The sequence below is a fragment of the Paracoccidioides brasiliensis genome, assembly GCF_000150735.1.
Source record: "Paracoccidioides brasiliensis Pb18 unplaced genomic scaffold supercont2.3, whole genome shotgun sequence".
NCBI classification, from domain to species: domain Eukaryota; kingdom Fungi; phylum Ascomycota; class Eurotiomycetes; order Onygenales; family Ajellomycetaceae; genus Paracoccidioides; species Paracoccidioides brasiliensis.
This window is the reverse complement of record NW_011371360.1, coordinates 2,127,348-2,150,034: the sequence shown is the minus strand read 5'-3', so window position 1 is coordinate 2,150,034 and position 22,687 is coordinate 2,127,348. Positions and strand designations below refer to the sequence as shown.

The following is a 22,687-nucleotide window of genomic DNA, read 5'->3' as shown; positions in this document are numbered from 1 at the left end:
GACGCTGAGACTTGGGGCGCGTTTCTGTTCCCACACAAACACTCATCAAACCACAAAAAACTCAACTTTCTGTCCCACACGCCCGCCTTTTTTCCTTTCTTAACGACATCAACCTCCCACACATCAACCATTTTGATAGACACTGCCAAACACATCATTACACTTCGCTGTGATTGTCTTGAACATCCCCTCATCTCCCTTCTGGCGTGCGTCAGCTACATATATTAATATATCTGTCGAGTCCGCCGCCTGCCCTCCAGCTTGCTTAACCATCTATTCTTCACCCAACTTGAACACCTTTGACAAGACAAGACAACAAGGTGTCCACTCTTAAAATTCAAGGTGAGTTCTCTCTTCGGATGTTAGTCGATGACAGCAGCCGTCCTGTGCCACTCGTAATGAAAAGCTGTGTGACTACACGCTGTCCTGGATGCTCTGTTCTCTTCCTGTTGCACCACATCCCACCCGTCATCTGCTTGCTTGAAGAGCCCGTTCGTCTGATGTGTGTGTGTGCTTAGCCCTATCTTGAGCTCGCCTCCGCAACTTTTCTCACAGAGAACCTTCGCCTTTGGGACAAACACCAAAGGCGCCCTGCCCACAACGGCTTCAGAAGCCGCCGGATCCTCTTACCGTCCCCATTCCGCTCCTATACCTTTCGCTAGTGTCTCAATACTTTTGACTGCTCACTGGGCTCTCCTACGGAAAGTTCTTCGGAACCCTCCTTCTCTGCTTTTCGTTCTCTCTGCCCACAACCCCCTTGTTGCCCAAAAATTTAAGCTGCCGCATAGGACTTCTCTACAGGTTCTTCCTCTTCAGGAGGAAGAGTCGAGGAGGCTAGGTCCAGTCAATTTCGGTTGTGTTGAAACATTTCGACCTCCCTAACACGAGCGCTTCTCAACGCCTTTAGAGCATCATCTATCAATCTATCCTTAGAGGGGAAAAACAACCTCTATATCAATTCATAATACGCGCCCGGTCGAGACGCACAAAACCAAACTCACCATTATACACCTTTGCAAGGTTATGGCACCTTTTGTCTTCGCGCCTCATGATATATATGTGACCCGAAATTATCCAGATGATAGTAGTAACTACAAGTCATCCACCCACCATGGCGGGTTCGATTTGTTTCAAGCAAGAGATGCCTCCAAGGATCTGATCTTCGATATTTTGAAGAAGAAGGTTTCAGAAATCGATGTCCATAATTGCCACCCTGGCGAGGAAGACCCCTTTTATGTGGCGGATTTGGGCCAAGTTTATCGCCAGCACATCCGCTGGAAGAAGAATTTAGGACGTGTGAAACCGTTTTATGGTATGTGATTTAACGAACCCCAGTGCACTGTTTTTCGAGACCCTTGAATCCTGACGAACTCAACCCTTCCAGCCGTCAAATGCAACCCCGACCCTCAAATCCTTCGCCTTATGGTCCAACTGGGAAATGGCTTCGACTGCGCATCAAAAGCAGAGATTGACTACGCTCTTGATGTGGGCGTGGACCCAAGCCGCATCATCTATGCCCAGCCGTGCAAGACGAAGTCCTTTCTCCGCTACGCTTCCCAAGTGGGAGTCAAGCAAATGACATTTGACAATTCCGATGAATTGTACAAGATCAAGGAAATGTGCCCCGATGCTGAGCTGTATCTGCGCATCTTGACGGACGATTCTGCCAGCCTGTGCCGCCTGAGCATGAAATTCGGAGCCTCCCTCTCCGTTGCGCGCTCTCTACTCGAACTAGCCAAGGAACTCAAGCTCAATGTCATTGGCGTCAGCTTCCACGTTGGATCAGGTGCTGAGGACCCCAAGTCGTTCGTTAAAGCGGTCGAAGACTCCCGTTTCGTTTTCGACCAGGCTGCTGAGGTTGGCTTCGATCTCAAGGTCCTCGATGTCGGTGGCGGGTTCTCCGAGGATACCTTTGAGCGTTTTGCTGCTACTCTCAGTGATGCTCTCGACGAGTATTTCCCACCTCATATTCGTATCATTGCTGAACCTGGACGCTACTATGTTGCATCAGCATTCACGTTGGCCGCCAATGTAATTGCTCGTCGTGACGTCAGCCTGGAGATGTCTGACTCCGACTCTACAGCTGGTGCTACCGAGGCTTACATGATTTATTTAAACGACGGTGTCTATGGCAACTTCTCCAACATAATTTTTGACCACCAGCACCCCGTGCCTCAGATATTAACCATGGAAAGCAGAGTCTGTGCACCAATCGAGTACTCCATATGGGGCCCAACCTGTGATGGCATTGACCTGATTTGCGAGCGTATTGCCCTCCCTGGAGCTCTCGACGTCGGAAATTGGCTTTATTTCGAGAACATGGGCGCATATACCAAGTGCAGCGCAACGCGTTTCAATGGGTTCACCGATAAGCATGAGGTCATATACATCTCAACCGAGCCAAGTGCCACCGCTTTGTTGGAACTCTCGAACGAACTTTGAAAAGGTGTTGAGATCGGTTGGGTGATGCATTGGTGGATAAAGCCTTGATTAATTTCTAATGTTCATATGCAGATTTACTTGATGGGTTCTTCCCTTTTGTTTTTAGCAAGTTGAAGTAATCTCGGGCCTCTTTTGTACCCTTTTTTTTTTTGTTTATAATTTTTTTTAATGAAATAAAAGCAATGAAATTCTTTTGGATCATACTGTCTGTCGATTTTATGGATCATCCGGCCATGTGGAGGTGTAGCAGCCAAGCTCTTTACTACTATGAATGTCTTGTTGATTGATTTTGGTTCTTTTTGGCAATTGATCTCATGTTAGAATTTGCACCACGTAGTTATATATAGAGCCACAGAAAAAGAAGAAGAAAAAAAGGGTCGATTTCTTTCGTTTATATTAATCTTGAGATCTACGTGTTGATGGGACCTCCGCGGATACTATGATATGGTATCCAATTCATCGGATAAAGAAACCTTTCTCTTCGCACACAATCAGAAGAAACCTTTTTCACATACATGCGTTCCAAGCCGTATCCCATGTCCCTTTTATCTTCTCCTACACTGCCTACCCCCCGCATAACTAATACTGTGGTCTGGTAAGCAGAGAACAGAACGCCACGAACTGAGAATCAAGATGGTTCTTTGCGTCTTCGACCCCATATCTTCCACATAACTATGCTCATCATGGAGTTCCATTTCCCCTGCGCTTGCGAACGTTTCAAAATGGAGGAGGGAAAATGGGATCCGAAACCTTGAATGGTATAACTCACTTTGATCGGCTCTTCAGATGGCTGCAGCTCGGCGTTTGTTGTTCGCAGATACATTTATAACTATAGCAAGTAACTATGGGCTAATTATTTTCTCCATAAAGGTCCCCGAGATGCGGTGGAAAGTATATCTAGTTAGCACCGGCTGAAATTTGTCACACCAGGGAGATTGGTCTATGTTGAATAAATAATATATTGCCAATGGAATAAACCGCACAATTGGATGAGAAGCGATACACATAGCCATCATAGCTCATGTTGATAACTTAAGAAATGTAATATTGATGAGAGGAGAGCAGCTATAAAACTATGGACCAAAGTGTATTTAACTTGTCTAACTGACGAGATAAAGGGTAGATATTATTATTATTATTATTATTATTATTATTATTATTATTGGATTAACTATTCTGGGAGGGGGGAGAGTAACTACAGGTTTATATTTAATGATCCTTCTTGATTGCTTTCAGGCAACACGCAATTTATCCTCTAACTCTTTTCCTTCCCCTTGTTGTCTCTATCACCAAACTTCACCGAATCCACACGGGTCTCATTAGGTTGGGATAGAATCTGTATGAACTGTATATGCAATCGTGGAGTAGCTATACAGCACATCATTCACATACAATCATACACCTCTTGATCTCGTATATAGTAGCCCTGTCAACCAATGCGCTCCACCTTCACTGATCCCCTCTTCTCTTGCGGATTCTCATCCGCAATTTCCAACAGCCCATCTGTTTCCAGTTTCCGCGTCCACTTATGAGATTCCCCTCTGGAGAGAATAAGCGTCATGCGCGCAATGCTATATTTCTCGGGTGTCAATGACGCACCATCTTCCGCGCTGTTATCGGTAGCGTTCCCTATCGATGCAGGTGAATGGGTATAGGTCCAACGACCGAAAGCCCAGTTCAGAATGTAATTCTGCGTTTTAGCGTTGTTTTCTCCGGTCGCGGTTGCGGGAGTTCCATTTGCGCAGGCGCCTCCCGTTGACTCTGCTGTTGGTGCTGGTGTTGGAATAGGTGTAGGTGCACCCGCCGTCTGGCCTGACGAATCTTCTGGAGGGGCATCGGCTGGGAATTGAATAATGCCCTTTATCCGGTAGACTTCATCCTTGGGCGCAGACAGGAGAAGGGTGGCCAATGCCTCCTGGTTCACCGTATCGAACTGGCAAGTGCTTGTAAGAGAGATAGAGAGGACGTCTACTTCAGACTGGTGCTCGTTTTCCAGTGGCTTCCCAAGTCCATGGCTATGCTCTTGTATATAAGCCTCCTTTGCAGCCGTGTCATCTGCCCCATTTAACAGCACCAGGTCCAAGGACGAATGTCCCCGATCAGATATCTCCTTCGCCAACAAGGCTCCATCGATCCCGAGCAGCAAGTCTTTATCCACGACCCCCCTAGCGGATTTCACCCACGCCGTATCCAGCTCCAGATCCGCCACTCGGTCCAGACACGCATCAAACTGCTCCTCCGGTACATCTTCCCATTTATTGAAAATAACCAGATCCGTGTACTTCGCTTGCAACTTTGCCGTGTACGACGTGTCTTCGTATCCTTTCCAGTTCTCCACGTCAATAACACTGATGACACCATCGAGCACGAAGAGGCCGTTGTTCTCGCGTGAGACCCGATTCACTTCCATGGCCATCGTGGCGGGGAATGCACTGCCGCTCGTTTCTATAACGATGCGGTCCGGTTTTACCTCATCGCGCAGTTGGAGAAGGGCATCGCCCAGTTGTCCTACCAGATTGCAACATATGCATCCGTTAAGCAACTCGCGGATCCCTGAAATGGAATTTGCTGAGGCTATTTGGGAATCGACAGCTAGGTCACCGAACTCGTTTTTCAGAAGCGCCAGCCGGTAGTCGGGGGGCAATTGAGGGATTAGGTTAAGGAGGATGGTTGTCTTTCCAGCTCCGAGAAAACCGGTGATGATGGTTATGGGAATTGGATGTGTCATTGTCGCGGGCGTGGCGTGGCGTGGTTGTGATCGTAATGGTCGTGGGAAAGTAAGATGGAGGGGATAACTGAATGCTAATGGAGTATTTTGATGTTTTGTACACTCCACATTTGAATCGTCGACATCATCGTTGTATAATGTATATGTGTTGTGTATTTTATGTGCTGTACATAGTTGAGCTGAAATCTTGAACATAGCTCGAGAGTTGATGATGATGTCATTTGATTGGGCATTGCCACAATCTTGAACTCTGTTAACTCCAACTAATTCCGAGTTCTATACGATGGAATCCGGTACCCATACAGTTCTTCCAATCGGTTTTCTCAGAAGAGAAATATAGGAGAGACTGATAATCCAACGCAGTGATATAGAAGAAATCTTTTCAAATTTGATATTATCAATTTCTAGTTGTCAATCCCAACCCGGCGGTTACTTCAACACACCTGGCGCATGTTTCTCGCTCTGGTGTATCCGTAGCCTCTATGCATGATGGTCAGGAATTCAGTTCCCCAGAAATTCCCACAAATTTGCTGCAGTGGATTTCCTCAGCGCTCGAGCAGTTAGATAGAACCCTCCCTGAATACGAGCACAGCTGCGGGGTAGAAGTATAACTACTGGTTGAGCTCCATGATCAGCACCTGTTGTACGTTTGTACGTTATTTCAAACATCGCTACGGAAAAGCTAGTGTCATCCGAGTTCCTGAGTTTGGCATTTGTATGTCGGACAGGTTCCTGATGTTCGCCAGAGATCTCGATCTGCTTAGCATAATCCACCCTGGTGAAGACAGGTTCCAAGCGATAAGTTACCAGTTGTAATTGAATCGCCTCCTAACTGGGACGTGGAATGACTGGATTAAGTCGTTTTGATTTCTCTTCTCCCCTGTTGATTCTTTCATTCGCCCCTTTCCTCAGAAGAAATATTCATATGATATCTTCCGGAATATCGACTCGTGTCTCCTAAATCAATTGGGCTTAGGGGCTGCCGCTGCTAGAAGCCAGACACGTCAAAGATACATGGAAGGAAATAAAGCAGTATGTAGGTGCAACCCCGTCCTGATCTACTCATGTTCAAAGTCCCTCATCTGCTATGCTATGTATGCTGGAGGTATATATCACACCCAAATAGCGTAATTATTCTCTCTAAATGGAGATTCGGACGGGTTTTTTTTTTTTTATTCTTATCATCCACCTCTCCCTGTTTTCATTTCTTCCACTTATTTTTGTCACGCCGAAAGAGAGGGCATGGCTGAAGGCTCACTCCTTTGTCGCTCTTTAAACACCTCATTACCCCCTCCCAACCCCCTCCCCCGGACCCCCCCAATAAGAGCAAGAATCGCAACACCAGCCCCCTAGAGCAAATCAACTCGAACCCTCTCTCTCACCCAGTAAAGATTCAATATGCCCGCTGAGCCAGTATCTCCTCAAAACCTCCACAGGGACATTTTTAGCCCCGCCAACCGACCCGAGACATTTCTCTGCGCCGCACGAGCACTTAAAGGGCTGTGCCATTTCCCATTCTGTGCTTGGGTAGAAGAATCGTAACTCTTCTCCGGCCGGAATATCTCGGATGCTCCATACCTCAATCGCGCCGGCAACCTGCTTTTCCAACCCTCCGCTAGGTGTGGCTAGCGTTGACGTTACAAAACGCACATTGGGGTCACAGGAGTGATTGCAGTATAGGAGATCTGAGTTCAGCCTGATATGCTCCCTTGGCGAGATTTGGACAGTGGAGTAGTCCTTTGCTGATGCGAGCGTGGTGGAGGTGTTCCTAGCGAGAAGAGTATTGGCTGGGATATCTCTGCTCGCAACGGCGGTGAGGTTGAATAAAGGCCCTGTCGAGGAACCCAAGTTCGAGGCGAGAACAGGTGAGGATCGGATTGCTATGGTGTCGGGATGGGAAGGCTGCTTCCATGTCTTCTGTACGGGCTGAACCTCAGGGTTTACCTGGGCCTTTTCGTTTTGTGTTTCTGCAACTGTCATGGTGGCTGCAGGATTGCTTTCAATGGAGAAAATGAGGTGTACTGGGGTTGGGTTGAGCCAATATTTAGAAGATGCGAATTTTCGTTTCTTTGTGGAAGACTTTGCTCTCCCTTTCGAATGTAAAAAAGCTTGGATTTGTTTGGATTGTCACAAGCATCCACGGGTCTTCCACTTTTTTACGGGCCACTCTCTCTCTTGAGATTTTCACTTTGCCGCTGGTTATCCGTTGTGTTATTCTCGGTCTAAACCTGGTCAGTCTGAAATGGTTCCCTGTGGAGGTCATTTCGATTCAACCCGAGGACCGGAAGAAATCGATTTAAGTTTCATGTTTCTTTAAGATATTAGTATTTTTTCATATTGCCAGCAAACCCCTGTTAGTTTTGCTCAGGGTGAACTCCGGGTGGAGGGAAACAAGTCAAAAGGATCGGTTCTGAAAGTTTAGATCGAACTAATCTATACAGATTTCACACGGAGTTCCCCAATGGTTTTGAGTTATCATTTCTTCACTTCCCTGGTAACTAGCCATGTAAATATTTATTTTGTTTCCTTTGCTGATAATAGAGAATGAAGGAAGGGCTCACCTGCAACTGTTATATCCACTTCAATCACGGCCCTGGTGGGGGGTGCTGTGCCGGATGCAACGGGATTGAAACGTCCAAACGATAATCACGTTATGGGAGTGGACGGGATAAGTAGCCATTTAATTGGTTTGATTGATGCACTTGACGGATTCGCTTCCGCCATCCCTGAACCTTTTTATTTTCATTTTCTAATGTCAAATGTCAGATATCCCGGTTCGGGTCTTCGCTCCCCCTGAAATGACGTCATAGGAACTATTGAATGGAAGCCGAGGTTTCTCGAGAAAGTTCACGGTAGTTACCTCCGCAGAGCTAGGGAGAGAGAATAAACGAGTTAGAATAAACCACAAACCCGATTAAAAGCCTCCTTTTACTCCATCTGTCATCTGTAAGTATATTTGTGCATACATGCCGTCTTTGATAGCTATATATTCGCCAAACCATCATGGAAAAATAACAGGGAACGAGACACACAACATAAGACGGATTGAGCCATATAGCACTGTCAACCTGAATAGAACAGAAATAGACAGGTAGAAACCAACAGCCGAGATTAGGAGGATTTTCTGTTTATGGGAGTGCTGTTGCATGCGATGTTGAAATCTCATCGAAAACGAGTTGGGTTATTCCTTCACCGGGATTTTCAGATTGATATTGCTCTTGGATCAACGTCAGTAGTCGAGCGGTCCACTGAGCAATCTCCGTTGGTTGCACCTCAAAAAATGCAGAGGATGGAGGCACAAGTCCTGTTCGGATATATTCGTCTGTTTCTAACAATGCTTTCGGAGGTATTGATGTCTCGTTATCTGCACTTGTCCAATTCACGATGACTCTGTGAAGCCTATACGCTTCTGGTGTCGTCTCCAATGGAAATTGGTTTGTCAATATCCGCTTCCTTTTATAAGCCTGTCGATATGGCTGCATTTTGCGGGACGGCATTCCTAATGCGCTTATAATATGTCCTTGGGTCTTGATCTGATTTACAAAGTGAAAAGGCTGTTTCATGTCTGAGCAAATCGGGCTCTTGCTGGGCTAGATCGGCATTTACGCGAAGATATCGATTTTGATATGGAGAACTCTGTGATGTCTGAGTGCGATTAACTTCATTCGATGAGAAGAAGGCCGTCTGAGAAGAGACCTGCTGCCGCTGCATTATTCTTTGAGCCTGTATGGCAGCCCTCTTCCGGTATTCAAAATCCAGTGCGTCAGCAACCATCTCTTGCGACGCAGAGCTTAGATGTCTACTTGTTGGTTCACAAATTCGCCAGTTCTGATTGTTATCAAGTTAAGAGCAAGCCACAGGTGCGAGATCACCGATATGCATATCGATGAGAGCACTCTCCCTATCAACGTCGGAGGCATTTGGCGATGCACGTGGCGATGATCCTCGTGAATAAATCTTTTGGTTGTAACTTCTGGGACCATCACTGCTCTCTTCCCCAAACCGGCCGGCAGTAGCAAGTTCTATAAGTCCATCCTCACCAACTTCACCGTCCTGCAAGATTCCACTTTGTTGGTTTTCTTGGGTGGGCTGGATTTTGGGATCTCGAAAATTTCTTAACCAGGCATCTAGGCAGCCTAACACTCCTAACTCTCTATTTTGAATTGCCCCTTTGGTAGGGCTTTTTTGAGCTAGATTGCCTAGTTCGCTCATGTGCGATTTTCTGACATGGTCCAGAGACTTATCGTATTTTATGAATTTCGTGTCTGGTCCTTGCACAGACAAGGGGTTCGGGAAGGATTGGTTACCTGGAATAGAATTCCTTCTACTTCTGTTTATCAAACCGGTGTCTGGTGGAAATCGGTCATCCTCGCATATAGGTGTAAGGAGATAAGATTTTGCGGCATAGGACTGTAAATTTTCCCTAGGAGGCGTGATACAACGGCTTCTGGTCAGCATCCATGGATTGGCCTGATGAGAATTCTTTGCAACATGGGGATTGTTTTCGTTTGGTCGCGAGAAGGTGACGGTATCAGCAGAGCTTCCTAGTGATGTATTGACCGTATTCCTTGTATCCTTCGGTGTGATTTCGCCATAAACACTTTTGAATAGGTCCTCTGCCAGGGACATAACCAGTTTTGAATCTGCAAAAAGCACATCGTTCTTGGATGGCTCCACGTTGGCGTCATAGCTACCAAGTGGGCACTGTAGGTGAATAAAAAGGAATGGATCCACGGGTGATGTCAAACCTCCATTGCAGAGTGATCCTGAACGAAGGTAGGATTTGAAAAGCTTTACGATCTCTTTCGCAATGCCGTGGGACGTTGACATGGGCCTTCTGTCAATGGAAACATATTGACCAGCACGGGTGAGTTTTGAGCAGTCTATCTGATTAGCCAACGTAATCTCAAGTCAACAAATCCGTATTTCACTCACCAGCATCAGGTCCTGGGACTACAGCAACAAGCCGGATGGATAAAGGATTAGTTTCACTGTCATCTCTATGCCCCAATGACGAGCTGGCTTCGCTGTCTTGGGACTCTGGCCATGCTACTATAACGCATTGTGAAACGACTTCTGGGCCAACAGCGGTCATTATTGCATCAGAAATGGTTTTCTTCGGTGCATAGATCCAGGGGGATTGATTCTTGCCCCCTAAAACTTGTAGTGAAAGCCGGATCTCAGGGCGAGAGAGTGCATAAGCAATCAACATTTTCTTTAGTCGGGAAATTGTTTTCGAGGCACACTTCAAAGCAGTCTGTTTGAGAACCGGGACAAATTTCAAGAACTCAGACACGCGAACAGTAGTTCCCGTTGGGTGGGAGGATTTGGTGCAACTTGAGAAACTTAAGTCAGAACTTTTCTCGTCACAACGTCTGGAATATCTTCTTTCGGAACCGACCATACCTGATAAGAAGTCCGGCACGATCATACTTCAAAGCAGCACCAACTAATTCCTCATCCGTCTTTGTTGTTACGAGAATTCCGCCGCACATCTCAGCAGCACTCGCAAGTGCCTCCCCACGAAACCCTAGCGTGCTCCCACCCACATTTCTCAAATCATCAACAGTTCGAAGCTTGCTAGTACAGCTGCGTTTGCACACTAGCTGGCGATCGTTAGGATGGATACCAGTCCCATTGTCCCTGACCTGAATGATACCAACGGTATTGGCTGACAGCTCAACTGATATAGATGTAGCTCCAGCGTCAAGTCAGTTATCGACAAGCTCTTTAACGACAGAGTATGGATCAGAAAACACCTGGGCTAATCTGACCGCCCTAGCAGTGTCTTGACGCAGAGCCGAAATAGCCATTGTTCATCCTCAAGAAAAGTTCACGGGGATTCATGGGCTGGATGCAATGTTTAACGTGATCAGTAAAGTGCAGCAAGCATTGTATATTTGACTCTATAGAACCAACCTCCCTCTAGCTAGGGCATAGGTTCACCCCATGATTTATTGTCTGCTGACGTCAAGAAGGTTGAAATGGGATTGCCGCACTACATCTGGCCCCGGGAGCTCTCCCCTGGCTACATAGTCATGGTCATGGAAGATTATCATGGAGGATTGTTCGCATGGTTGTTGAACTATATGTAATGATAGGGAGGCCAGTTGATCTCCTGGAACTATCAAAGGAAGAGCTTGTTATAGTTAACTAATAACTAGTTAACCAACCAAGATGCCTTGCACCATTTGTCGGTGAATACCTCTTTCTTTATTAGTACGGCGTATATGTATTTTCTGTTTATGACAGCCGAAGTGAAGTGCGGTAAGGTGTGTGGCACTTGAAATAGCAGATCGACAGAATGCACACAGCATGACTCCCTCAGTGAGGGGGTGTTGTCAAGCTCTTCAGACTTGTGCAGCATGAGATGGAGCTGTATCAACAGATCCTGGCCTTTTCAGTTTCACATGATTACTGCTCTGTGAGAATCTACGGCCATTACCCTGCAGTCGAGGGAGAGAAGACTACCTGCTGCCGCCATCCCATTCACAGGTTCGACTTCACGTCGCTTGATGGCAGAGAGAAACGGACATCCTACAAGTACCCAATGGGTGTGTACAATGACTGGGTGCCTTCTCGTTTTAACTGGCCTCTCACAGGGGGTTGAAGGTGTGATTTCCAGGGTTCGAGTTTTACATCCTGATTGGCGGAGGAAATTCACCCGGGTTCGTGCAATGTTCTCTTGGGTGCTCTAGGAAAGGCCGTAGGGGGGGATGAGAAGATATCTGCAGAAGCGTTCGACATTCCGAAGAAAAGACGTAAATAGTTATTAACATAGCTTAGTGCTTCTATAACAATCCTGTTCAGTCTCACATTTCTTGGAAGCTGCCCTTCTTCGATCTGGTCTTAAGATTCAAACAATTTTCTGGCAACGAACACATCTCTGCATACGTTCAGGATAGAATTGATGCCTTGCGGTCCCAACCAAATGTGTTTTACACATGGCGACTTGGATTGGAGTAATATACTGGTTACTGACAGGAGAGTCAGTGGTATCACTGATTGGGGGAAGTGGTGGCTAAATATTTTCCAGCCTATTGGAAATGGGTGCAACGCTTAAACGGTCTTATAATAGCTTAAAATCCAAAAGGGTATGTGCTTTAATATCCAAGCACACCTGATGCAGTCATCCGAGGCGGGCAATGGGAGTAAGATGCGATGGCCAAAGGACCTTGCATTGTAGACTCATGTTCGCCAACTCTACTGGCGAGACAAAAAACTGTGGTAAGACGCCACATTAAAAGAGCCAGAATGAAGTAACATTCAGACAACAAAGGAAAGGAAAAAGGGCTATCCGTCGAACCCGTCCATAAAACCTGTATTTAGCACTGTCATAGTGATCTCCCTAAGCTCTGGAAAAAGGGACTGCTCACTTTTCTCTCCTGAGAGGTCCTGCTGGCAAGCCTGATGTCCAACTTCTCCCTTATATCGCTTGAGCTGATCTAGAGCAACATCTGCAAGAGGACCCTCCGACCGCCAAACGGGCGCCCACAAAAGTAACCCAAGGCACCTATCCCCAGCCTCGCGGTGTAGGAGGATATCAGAGCCGCCTGGCTCAAGGATGGGCGCGAAAGAGTCGCCGACTGGTGGCATGGGGTCTCAGGAGACTTTATCTGCTTCAGCCACTGAGAAATATTCCGTTCAGACCTTGAAATTAGATCAAGTGATTACTTGCATTTCAACTGAGAGGTCAGTGGCAATCCACTCATCAACAAGAGTTGAGTATCGTACATGATAAGACACAAGAAAGAGGAAAAGATCTATAGATCTTCTGTATGAAAAGTAGAAATTGTCTTCAATTCTTTTAAGCTCATAGAATAATAACCGTTTCTAATGGCCTTGTTTATCTGAAAACATAAGGCTATGCAGATCAAAATAAGCTATCTCTGCATGGAAAAATATTGCTTTCTCTAACTGAAGCACAGGATAATGTTTATGCAGTTGTTTTATATATATAAAAAATCGCGAGGTTTCTTCAAAAGTATCCACGCCATAACCTGTTGGACTGGTTTGATCTCATAATATTGAAGAGACTAACTTGGCTTAACTCATCCAATTCGCTGTCACGTGCGGCGGACGGCCTCACTCTTGGGCCCCTCGAAAACAATCAATAGGTTTAACTAAGATGGAACAACGAGGTGCACATAGGACGATGGCCTCCTTCAGCATATCCCGGCTTGCCATTCCAGCAGTCTCCGCACTCATTGTGTTTCTCGCCTATTCGTCTCAATATCTGTTTCTATATATTGAGCCAGCTCCGATCAAGAACCAGTTGATTAAACTCAACCTGCTGGTTGCCTGTCTCTGGACCTGTTATTATCGGGCCTGTGCAACAGATCCAGGGCGAGTGCCTGATGGATGGCAGCCGCCCGTAAAAAATTATGCCTCCGAATCAGGTGGTCCCCAATATTCATCCAATCGTCAACGGTGGTGTCGAAGATGTAATGCTTTCAAACCTCCTCGGGCTCATCACTGCAAGACTTGCCGACGGTTAGGAATTTTGTCCAGTGATGTCTTCGCCAATCCCGATCTACATTATCGAAGCTAACCGTTACGTGGAAGATGCATACCAAAAATGGACCACCACTGTCCATGGACAGGAAACTGCGTGTCTCATTTTACTCTCTCCCACTTTATTCGGTTTCTGTTCTATGCAGTTGTTTCTATGACCTACCTTGAATACCTCCTCTACCCACGAGTTGCTGTCGTTTGGCGGAACCGGCATATGCCAAGTGTGAGTGCTCATTTGAAATGGACACTGTGCCCCCAAGTGTCCAAAGTCGCGTCTTGACACTCAACTGAATCACGCCTGTAAAGTATCACGGGCCGAGCCTCCCACAGCTATTCCACCTTTTCCTGCTTGTTGTGCTCAATTCTATGGTACTCTTTGCGCTCATAATCCTCCTGGCCCGAACTCTCTGGTGCCTGGGCGGAAACACGACCACAATCGAAGTGTGGGAGATTGAAAGGCATAAGACGCTTCTTCGGCGAGCCCGTGTGTTCGGGGGGTATCTCGACGGCCCTGACGGTATTAGGGTGCGGATCCAGAAGCAGGAATTCCCCTATGATATTGGGATTTGGGAAAATATAAAGTCGGGAATGGGAGGAAGCGCCAACGTCAATTCATTCTCCTATCATTATACAAAATCACCTACCTGCATATTGTTGCTAACCCAAATACACGCGTAGGTCATTAGTTGGTTTTGGCCCTTTGCTTCAAATCCACGTCGAGGTTCAGGGGTGGAATTTGAAGTTAATGGATTTGAAGGTGCGTAAAAAATTCCTTGAATTGGCCTCCAGCTGTCCTAGCATGTTTTTTTTTTTTTTTTTTTTTTTTTTTTTTTGCTCCATATGAATGTCATCAATTTAACCAATACATCTAGAAAGTACATTGTCATGGCCTCCCCCTGATCCAGATCGAATGTATAAGCTGAAGGCTCCAAACAACTCTGAAAATGGGTTTACCTATGAACAGCCGTATCTTTCGCAAAATGAAGAGATTGATGCTTTCAAGCGTCGCCAAATGGAAGATGCCAGACGCCGCCAGATTGGGTCGACGATTCAGCGTCGAAGGCCCTTTCACCAACGATATATCCAAAACGTGGAGATATGGGATTCTCCCGACTTGAGTGGATCGGAAGCTGAGGCCGACTCCGATAGTTGTGAAGAGGCGTGGAGAGACTCGGAAGGAAACAGGCTTCGGGATTTTGGGATTGACGAGGAAGTTGAATTTTATGACGAAGATGATATCCCACTTGCTGCGCTTCTTCGGTTAAGGAAACACAGAGCAGAGGCTTAAACATGTTGACCTACTAAACATGCGCCCAACTGCTCAATTAGGAGAAATGGTGCCAATATTTTCCAAATTATAAGCTTCGATCTAGTCATGCAAATCCCGGAAAGCCCCAGATCCCAACCAGGACTGTTTCCTAGGCTATGAGCAGAGGGTATGTCTTGGCAAATTCTCCACTTGGCATGGACCTATAGTTGTCATTTTAAATCCGTCAAGGCCCTCAAAAGTGGTGTTTCTAGTGTTCACTTTGGGAGCATTCTGTTATCGATCGGTTCGAACATCGGATCAGGCGCATACGTCCTACTTCACAAGCAATCTGATTACAAGAGACGCATGCATACTCTACATACTAACGGCGTGCAATAACCAATTGGGCGTATGCACTTCGCTCCCGCTCAACCGATCGGTGAAACCTTTCGAATGAACCAAATTGTGTTATGTTACTGGGTACGAAGAGGAGAGGTCCGAGCTTGAGCCTTTCGACAGGTTGAGATATGCTTCCAATCTTTGAATTAACAACAATAATAATGACCTGGACATAGAAGAAACTTTGAGGAAACAGGGTTGGCACAGCTGAAGGGACAGTTCATCCAACTGCGAGAGCAGGGAACCGCTTCAAGTTTTGGGAGGGGAGAAATTCAGCTGAGCTTTCTTAGGCATGCATCCCGCGCTTGAGAGACTTGTCTAATCTGCGCCTAACCCCGCATTTTTCGAATCTATCCGGCGATGATTAGCGATTTGGGGGAGTGCAGCAGACTCTTCTCGTTTTAACTTTAGTCACCGCCACATTTCGGGTGATGTAACTAGGTGGTAGCCCCATGCTCAGCAAATGTATGAGCCCAAAATGTACGTACGGAGGGGAAAATATACACTACTTGAGAGGGAAGGGATGCGGAGTTTCTAATTAAAGTCCCATGCATTCTCCGGGGTTTCTTTATTTTCATTATATTTATTCTTCTTCATTTCTTCATTTTAGGAGATATTTCTATCACCCGATAGAGGAAGAATGCTTTTTAGGAGCAAATAGAACTTTATAAATAATGATGTCTTATCAAATTGTTTCATGGTGAATCGCTTGGATATCCCAAAAAACAAGGAACTTGGAGTATTGAATTTCATCAACTGTATGTATAGTTTGTCCATTCAATCACTCTTATTATTACTTTTATTAGTATTTTCTTTTTGTTGTTAATTTGTTGGAGATCGCCAGTTCGTTGAGATTTCAGCTGATGATTTCATAACTGCACTCAACAAATGAAATATCTTGTTAACATTTAAAAGTTGATATCAAACCATATACTCCCAACAAGAATAAATTCGAAAACTTGTCTACACCTTTTCTTTTCTTTCTTTCTTTCTTTCTTTCTTTCTTTCTTTCTTTCTTTTTTTTTTTCGCCTAAGACAAAAATGAGAAAGCCCCAGCCACTTCCCCCCTGGATTTTCCTGAATCTCATATGCATCACGGGTTTGGTACACACGTAATGTACATACTCCGTCCGTTTCATGGGTTGATCATATCTTATATATTTTCAATTTAAAAGATCGGCTTTCTTTCTTTCTTTTTCTTTTCTTTTTTTAATACTCTTATTATTATTACTCTTCTGCATTTATTAAGTGAACTACAGTATACCTTTTGAGAGAAGATGCTGGCGACGCCGTTTCATGCCTCGGAAAGTAACAGAGATTCGAGTCTCCTAAGGGATTTCAAAGCTTCTTCTCAACGTCTGGACGACAATTGATATAAACTTCATCGATACAACAATTCGCTATGGCTTCAGGTAAACTACTGCATGCAAAACTGTCCAAAAAAAAAAATAATATATACAACATTTAACCGCTGACAAATTCGTCCGCAGCCCTTCCCTAACTATCTTAGGCGCTCATTGGGCTCAATTCTATGAGCGTTTGGTTAATCATTATTGCCAGGAGGATCAACACAAGGGGCTGGCGCATTCGTTGGCAAGCAAGCGAGATGCAAGTGTAGAGAAAAATAGCGGTGCCGCATTTTCGAAACCAATGACTGACGAAATGTGAGATTTGAAAGCGTTACGAACTCATTGATGAGCAGAGTAACCAAACAACTAGAAGGAGGAATAAAAGATTGCAAAGAAAGCAAAGCCCTGGTTCAAGGTCATATGTATATATTCGGGTAGATTTCTTTTCCTTTTCCTTTTTTTTTTCCTTTCCTTCCCTCGACTGTCTATCTATGCTTTTGAAGAGTAAACTACCTAAGCAATTCAGATGTGTTTTTTCCTTTGCATCGAAGATGAAGGGAGTCGGGATTTGGGTGTTTGTGCAGCTGATTGTATCTTCAGCACAAACTCTGCTCCCCCTTTTTGAATTGGGACCGGGATGAAAATATGATTCATATGATTGAAGCATTTCCAGTGTGGACATACACGATCTACCATTATGATGTCACTGTACGGAGTAGTCCCCTTCGAAAGTTGCTGTACTGCATCAGAGCAGTGGGAACTTCAGCTTGGCAAGCAAGTAGTTACGGACCTGAAGGCTGAAACCCATTAAAGTTTTTTATATTAATATTCAGCAAGGGACAGTTCGGCCAAATCCACATTAACCCCCACGCTATAAAAAGTCAAGTTGCTAACGCCTTTCCAACAAGCAGGGTGAAATTATTTAGGCAACGCCTGGTTGAGCACAAGAAATCCGCCGCGGAAAGGCATGTCCAGGACGAAGTCGCTCTTCCGTCCTTGCACCTCGGGAATTTTTGCGTCTCCTCTAATGTGGAATCAGAAGGAGTCAGAAGGCACAAAGAGAGAGATGGCGAATACCAATGGATCATTCCCACCATGAAGCCCATATTTTTAAGGGTTTCCTATGACCCTGATGACTCCCAGCCTCCAGCTGTCGTCGTTATTTGCAAAGATTTAGGTCCCTTATCTCTCTGGTAGTCGTCAATTAACTATGTGCGAGAAGGATGATAGGCTCTGGGATAAAAGTCAGAGTTCCCAGCGTTCATGGAAGAGACACCACGTTCGTCCCTGGAAGGCCGCATCGCATGTATGAGCCCTGCTCTATCTCAACCTATGAAGGCAGTCCAAGGAAGGCTATTTTTCAGAGTGTGATACCCAGTTGATCATGGAGCTAAGGGCCCCGTAACGCAATTGGCGCAACCCAAGACTACCTAATCAATGTTGAGAGCATGACCATTTTTACCTCCCTGATGCTCCGCCACAACATTAGTTAAAAGCAGGCCTTGTTAATGGATTTAGAATCGCAATCACTTTCCCCCCAAATTTGACGAGATGTTGGGGACAAAAATTGGACCTAGTCAGCAAAGTGACGTTTTTTTCTCTCCTCCTTTCGCTTTTGCCCGAGTTTAAGATCAGCAGACATTCTTTCTACCGCATGGCCAAGCGAGTGCAGGGTATGGCATACACGGTACAGACGAAACCAGAATTCTCGTATTGACTGCTGGATCTTCCCAAAAGAGGTCGGAGTAATCTGTCATAGGATACCGAGTCTCGGTTAACCTTTAAAAGACGTGACACATGTGGCAATCGGAATTGCCTTAGAAGCATGCAAACCCCTGCGGGCGGGCATTTTACCAAAACAAGAAACATATGGATTTCCAAGCTTTGCAGATGAAAGCCATATGCGATCAGCTGTATCGGCTTAATGTTACTCAAATGATACTCGAGGCAAAACCGGATGCTTGCTGAAAGAAGGGAAATGCACACATTGCATTCACACCCGGAATACTGATATATTCCATGTGTACGTACGTACGGGATGCCGCATACACGAAGTAGCAAGCTGGACCAGTGATTCAGATCGTTTAGTTACCTTCCTTTATCTCTGCCCTAACTAATTGCTGTTTATATACTGACGTTCTGGCGTCAATGGGTCCAGACAATCATTCGTGGATGAAGCAAACCAAGCGTATATACTGTTCGACTCCCAAGTTGACCAAGGTCATCATTAGTTAACTATGTACCGAGTAGGCTTATTAGTTAGTTAACTAACATCTAACTAACTAACTAACTAGTTAACCTGGGGTAACTAACTAATTAGTTATGTGGGCCTTGACGTCTGTATTATGGGGTAAAAATTTGGGGGTCCACGGGGCCTGGCATGTTCAAAGACCATACCTGTGGTCCTTTTGGATCAATCATCCATGCTCCTCGATCGCAGCATTCCAGCCCAACGCCAGACGTTAGACTGAGAGCTGCAAGGGAGTTACTGAGAAACCAGGTGGAAACGCCTGGCGTGGAGACACCAACTGGAGACCCATTGCGAGGGACTGTCACACAGCCGTCCTAACAGCTAACCACCCCCAACCCCAACCCCAACCCCAACCCCAACTCCTACACCCCACCACGTTGTATGCAAATATGCCTGGCAGAGTCCGATCACTCTGGTTTGTCACAAGCCAGCGCAATTGTCTAGTTACTCCCCCACGCCTCCAAGTCCAACGCTCATACTGTATGCCACGCAAAGTTGGTCCTGCTTTGACGAGCCAGTCCGCGACCGCAAGCAGGCACGCCACTTCAGCGCCGCTGCCACGGGAAAATAAGCTCCATGAACTCTCCAGAATCATTGTCCAATGCACAGACACAGGATTTTCACAACTAGTTATCCCAATTCAAGTAGATCATCTTGCATTGCGCGGATTCTCTTCCCTCAATGGCTGGTTTCTCAACACCCCCATGAACAGTAGTAGACAGGACGACATCTCCCTCTGCATGAGTCGCGGCTGGGCTGACGGTATTTCTTGATTTATCCCCATCGTCAATGATGCGGGCAATTCCTCCCAATAATGTCAATGAACCCAGCACAACCGGACATAAAGAGGATGCAACAGCGTTCGCTAGATCGGCAAAATTGGACAACTTTGCCAGCGCCATCTCAATCGTCTCCAAGACCTATGGAAGCAGTATTATTTTACCGAGAATCCCCTGGAATGAAGAATGCCATTTTCTTCAGTTGATGAGTGGAAACCCAACTGTGTCGTATCTCATTCGCTGGTGTGTGCGATGAGGTCTCCTGTCCCACTCTTACTTAAGAAGAGTATATTCCCCAAAATTGAATTTTTATTTTTTATTTTTATTTTTTAAATTATTATTTCCCCCCTTTCTATTCTAATTATTTATTTGCCACTTGCAGCTATTACTTTGGCATTTGAATGATTTTGTTACAACAGCTCTTGAGGATATCACCAAAGTTATACCAAACCCTCCACCCTCAACGCCATACTTCTTTTCGGGCTGTTCGAGTTTCAACCTCTTCGAAACGTGCCTGTGTTTTTTTTTCTTTTTTTTGTGTGTGTGTGTGTGTTTCTGTAGGGAAGGACATTTTTGCTTACAGTGCTCTGCTCAATTATCCCTTTCAGCGTTCTGCGACCTTCACAATATCTTGCATCCCCCATCAACCAAAATCACAGCATTCTTCCGGCGATTTCAAACCACATGCCCCTTCATAACAACGCCCCTTCCTCCGTCCCCAGCTATGACTGGGCAGGCCAATCTGCAGGGCGTCAAGGTGCATCGAACGGCATTCACTCGAAGCCAGCGTACAGTGATAGTTTTTCAAGCTCATCCGTTGACGTAAACTATGATCGCAGACCGCGACCATTGAAACCCGGAATCTATGTACCAACAGTAGCTTTCTTCAAGGAAGTATCCGAAGACTTAGACACAGATACCATTGCCAGTCATGCGGTCCGCATGGCCAGGGCCGGTGTTGCGGGGTTAGCAACCCAAGGCTCTAACGGTGAAGCAGTCCATTTGTCACACCAGGAACGACATTTGGTAACGAAAACAACACGTGAAGCACTCAATGAGGCAGGATTTTCTCACATCCCTATAATAGTGGGGTGTGGCGCGCAATCTACTCGAGAAACTATCATATTATGCGAAGAGGCTGCAGCATCGGGGGGTGACTATGTCCTGGTCCTTCCACCTGCATATTACAAAGGTCTTTACAAACCCCAGTTCACGATCGAATTCTTTTCGGATGTAGCGACTGCGTCTCCAATTCCAGTCCTGATTTACAACTTTCCTGGCGCCGCTGCTGGTATAGACATCGACTCTGATGTGATCATAGAGCTCGCAAAGCACCCAAATATCGTTGGTTGTAAGCTCACGTGTGGCAACACAGGGAAGCTGAACCGAATCGCGGCAGCAGCTAGGGCTAGCAACCCGTTGGAAGAAGTCTCGGGATTTATGTGCATGGGCGGTTCCGCAGACTTCACAATGCAGACCCTCATTGGCGGCGGTTCAGGGGTAATCTGCGGGTTGGCAAATATTGCCCCCAAAGCATGCGTGAAGATCATCGAGCTCTACAAGGCCGGGAAGTTTGTCGAAGCGCAGAATCTACAGGCAGTAGTGGCTCGTGGGGATTGGGCAGCGATTCAGGGGGGAGTCGTTGGAACTAAGAGTGGCCTGCTGTCTCACTTTGGATACGGTGGATACGGGCGCAAACCGCTTCCAAGGCCAACAAAGCCCGAGATCAGCAAGTACGCTGAAGGTTTCGAGGAGTTGGTGGCTGTTGAAAATGTTCTGTGAGGACGAAGCCAGAAACGTATGGCGAAGCTCTGGAAAGATATAATGAATGGTTTCTAAAATACAAGAGAAAGAAGACAATCATATAATATCCTTTGGGATCTTACCATGATTTCTTATATTTCTTGCACTATTCCCTATTGCACTCTTATAGTTCGAGAATTTTAGCTACATGCCGTGTTCCCTCATTATCCTCTATTTTCAAACATACAATTTATTTACTTTAGCCTACATCCTTCTTACTTCAATCGCATGTCCTTTTATTCATACCTTGGGAACACACAAAGCAGAACATCTATCAGAAATGAGACACACCAGTGACTGTGCATCTGGTAACATTGTCTCCCTCTTAATTCTCTTAGCAATCTTGTCCCATCCGCTCCTCATCATCTCAATCCTCCTTGACCTCCTCCCCTGATTTTTGTTTTCAGTTCCCTATTTTTCTCTTGCTTCATTTTTCAATTACATATTTATGTAACTTGATTAAAATATAGTGGAGGATATTCCGTGGTCTGGAATAAATGAGAAATTGCAACATGACTTGGGCGGATATCTGCGTTTCATCGTTTCTAGTTAACTAACTACTTCCTCCCCCTCAAAAAAAATTATAATTTTTCAACCATCGCCCGTCGTTTTCTAGCAAGCCCGCTCTTGAACATCAGGTTTCCTTGACCTTACTGAATCTTATCCATACACAAGTCGTACTCCAATCCAGAGTATTCCCCCTATTCGAATGGTCTGATGCTCTGGGAGAGGAAAGGAAGAGAGCTCATCAGTGACCATGCCAGAGACAAACTAAATATACAGCGCTAAGGCCTATCTAGTTATATTTATTTCATGGATAAGAAATTGAGGTGTAAATAACTAGTTAACTAACTGTGGAGCAGTAGTTAGGGTAGTTAGTTATCAGCCAACCGACTCTGCCGCTGAACGAAACGAAATGACTTCTCCAAGAACATTCTATCACCCTGTCTTGATTATTCTGAGCTGCCTGCAATGCCGCTGTTAACTGGTTGCCATCCAATTTCTAGATAGCAACCTGCTACGGCTTTATCGACCCTGGCTCATACAGTCAGTTATTCTATGAGGTTACTTTCCTCTGGGGCTTTAACCGAACTTGTTTTGCCGATTAGTTGAGGCCGTAACCCGCTAGAATGTCCCGCCCGCACGCCCTTTGATTTCCCGGCAGGTGAACTT

General features: G+C 45.7%; 8 protein-coding genes across 8 annotated transcripts; 3 read left to right on the top strand and 5 right to left on the bottom strand.

The window, feature by feature from the left end:
- Window positions 1–1,023: 1,023 nt before the first annotated feature.
- On the top strand, window positions 1,024–2,442 carry PADG_03032 (uncharacterized protein; the record flags this gene model as incomplete). Its single annotated transcript, XM_010760387.1, has 2 exons — window positions 1,024–1,312; window positions 1,385–2,442. 2 exons carry the CDS (start codon window positions 1,024–1,026, stop codon window positions 2,440–2,442), a joined length of 1,347 nt encoding a protein of 448 aa, XP_010758689.1.
- A 1,429-nt stretch (window positions 2,443–3,871) lies between these two features.
- Window positions 3,872–5,170, bottom strand: PADG_03031 (uncharacterized protein; the record flags this gene model as incomplete). Its single annotated transcript, XM_010760386.1, has 1 exon — window positions 3,872–5,170. The coding sequence occupies one exon, from the start codon at window positions 5,168–5,170 to the stop codon at window positions 3,872–3,874; it is 1,299 nt and encodes a 432-aa protein (XP_010758688.1).
- A 1,359-nt stretch (window positions 5,171–6,529) lies between these two features.
- Window positions 6,530–7,150, bottom strand: PADG_03030 (uncharacterized protein; the record flags this gene model as incomplete). Its single annotated transcript, XM_010760385.1, has 1 exon — window positions 6,530–7,150. One exon carries the CDS (start codon window positions 7,148–7,150, stop codon window positions 6,530–6,532), a length of 621 nt encoding a protein of 206 aa, XP_010758687.1.
- A 1,148-nt stretch (window positions 7,151–8,298) lies between these two features.
- Window positions 8,299–10,983, bottom strand: PADG_03029 (uncharacterized protein; the record flags this gene model as incomplete). Its single annotated transcript, XM_010759939.1, has 6 exons — window positions 8,299–8,703; window positions 8,777–8,998; window positions 9,029–10,053; window positions 10,106–10,506; window positions 10,577–10,818; window positions 10,930–10,983. 6 exons carry the CDS (start codon window positions 10,981–10,983, stop codon window positions 8,299–8,301), a joined length of 2,349 nt encoding a protein of 782 aa, XP_010758241.1.
- Window positions 10,984–12,463: 1,480 nt separating this feature from the next.
- PADG_03027 (uncharacterized protein) lies at window positions 12,464–12,766 on the bottom strand (the record flags this gene model as incomplete). Its single annotated transcript, XM_010760384.1, has 1 exon — window positions 12,464–12,766. One exon carries the CDS (start codon window positions 12,764–12,766, stop codon window positions 12,464–12,466), a length of 303 nt encoding a protein of 100 aa, XP_010758686.1.
- A 788-nt stretch (window positions 12,767–13,554) lies between these two features.
- PADG_03026 (palmitoyltransferase pfa4) lies at window positions 13,555–14,972 on the top strand (the record flags this gene model as incomplete). The annotated part of the gene is made up of 5 exons (XM_010759938.1): window positions 13,555–13,663; window positions 13,774–13,907; window positions 13,991–14,290; window positions 14,363–14,441; window positions 14,557–14,972. The coding sequence occupies 5 exons, from the start codon at window positions 13,555–13,557 to the stop codon at window positions 14,970–14,972; spliced, it is 1,038 nt and encodes a 345-aa protein (XP_010758240.1).
- A 4,586-nt stretch (window positions 14,973–19,558) lies between these two features.
- On the bottom strand, window positions 19,559–19,834 carry PADG_11534 (uncharacterized protein; the record flags this gene model as incomplete). Its single annotated transcript, XM_010760691.1, has 1 exon — window positions 19,559–19,834. The coding sequence occupies one exon, from the start codon at window positions 19,832–19,834 to the stop codon at window positions 19,559–19,561; it is 276 nt and encodes a 91-aa protein (XP_010758993.1).
- A 561-nt stretch (window positions 19,835–20,395) lies between these two features.
- Window positions 20,396–21,493, top strand: PADG_03024 (uncharacterized protein; the record flags this gene model as incomplete). The annotated part of the gene is made up of 1 exon (XM_010760383.1): window positions 20,396–21,493. The coding sequence occupies one exon, from the start codon at window positions 20,396–20,398 to the stop codon at window positions 21,491–21,493; it is 1,098 nt and encodes a 365-aa protein (XP_010758685.1).
- Window positions 21,494–22,687: the final 1,194 nt, after the last annotated feature.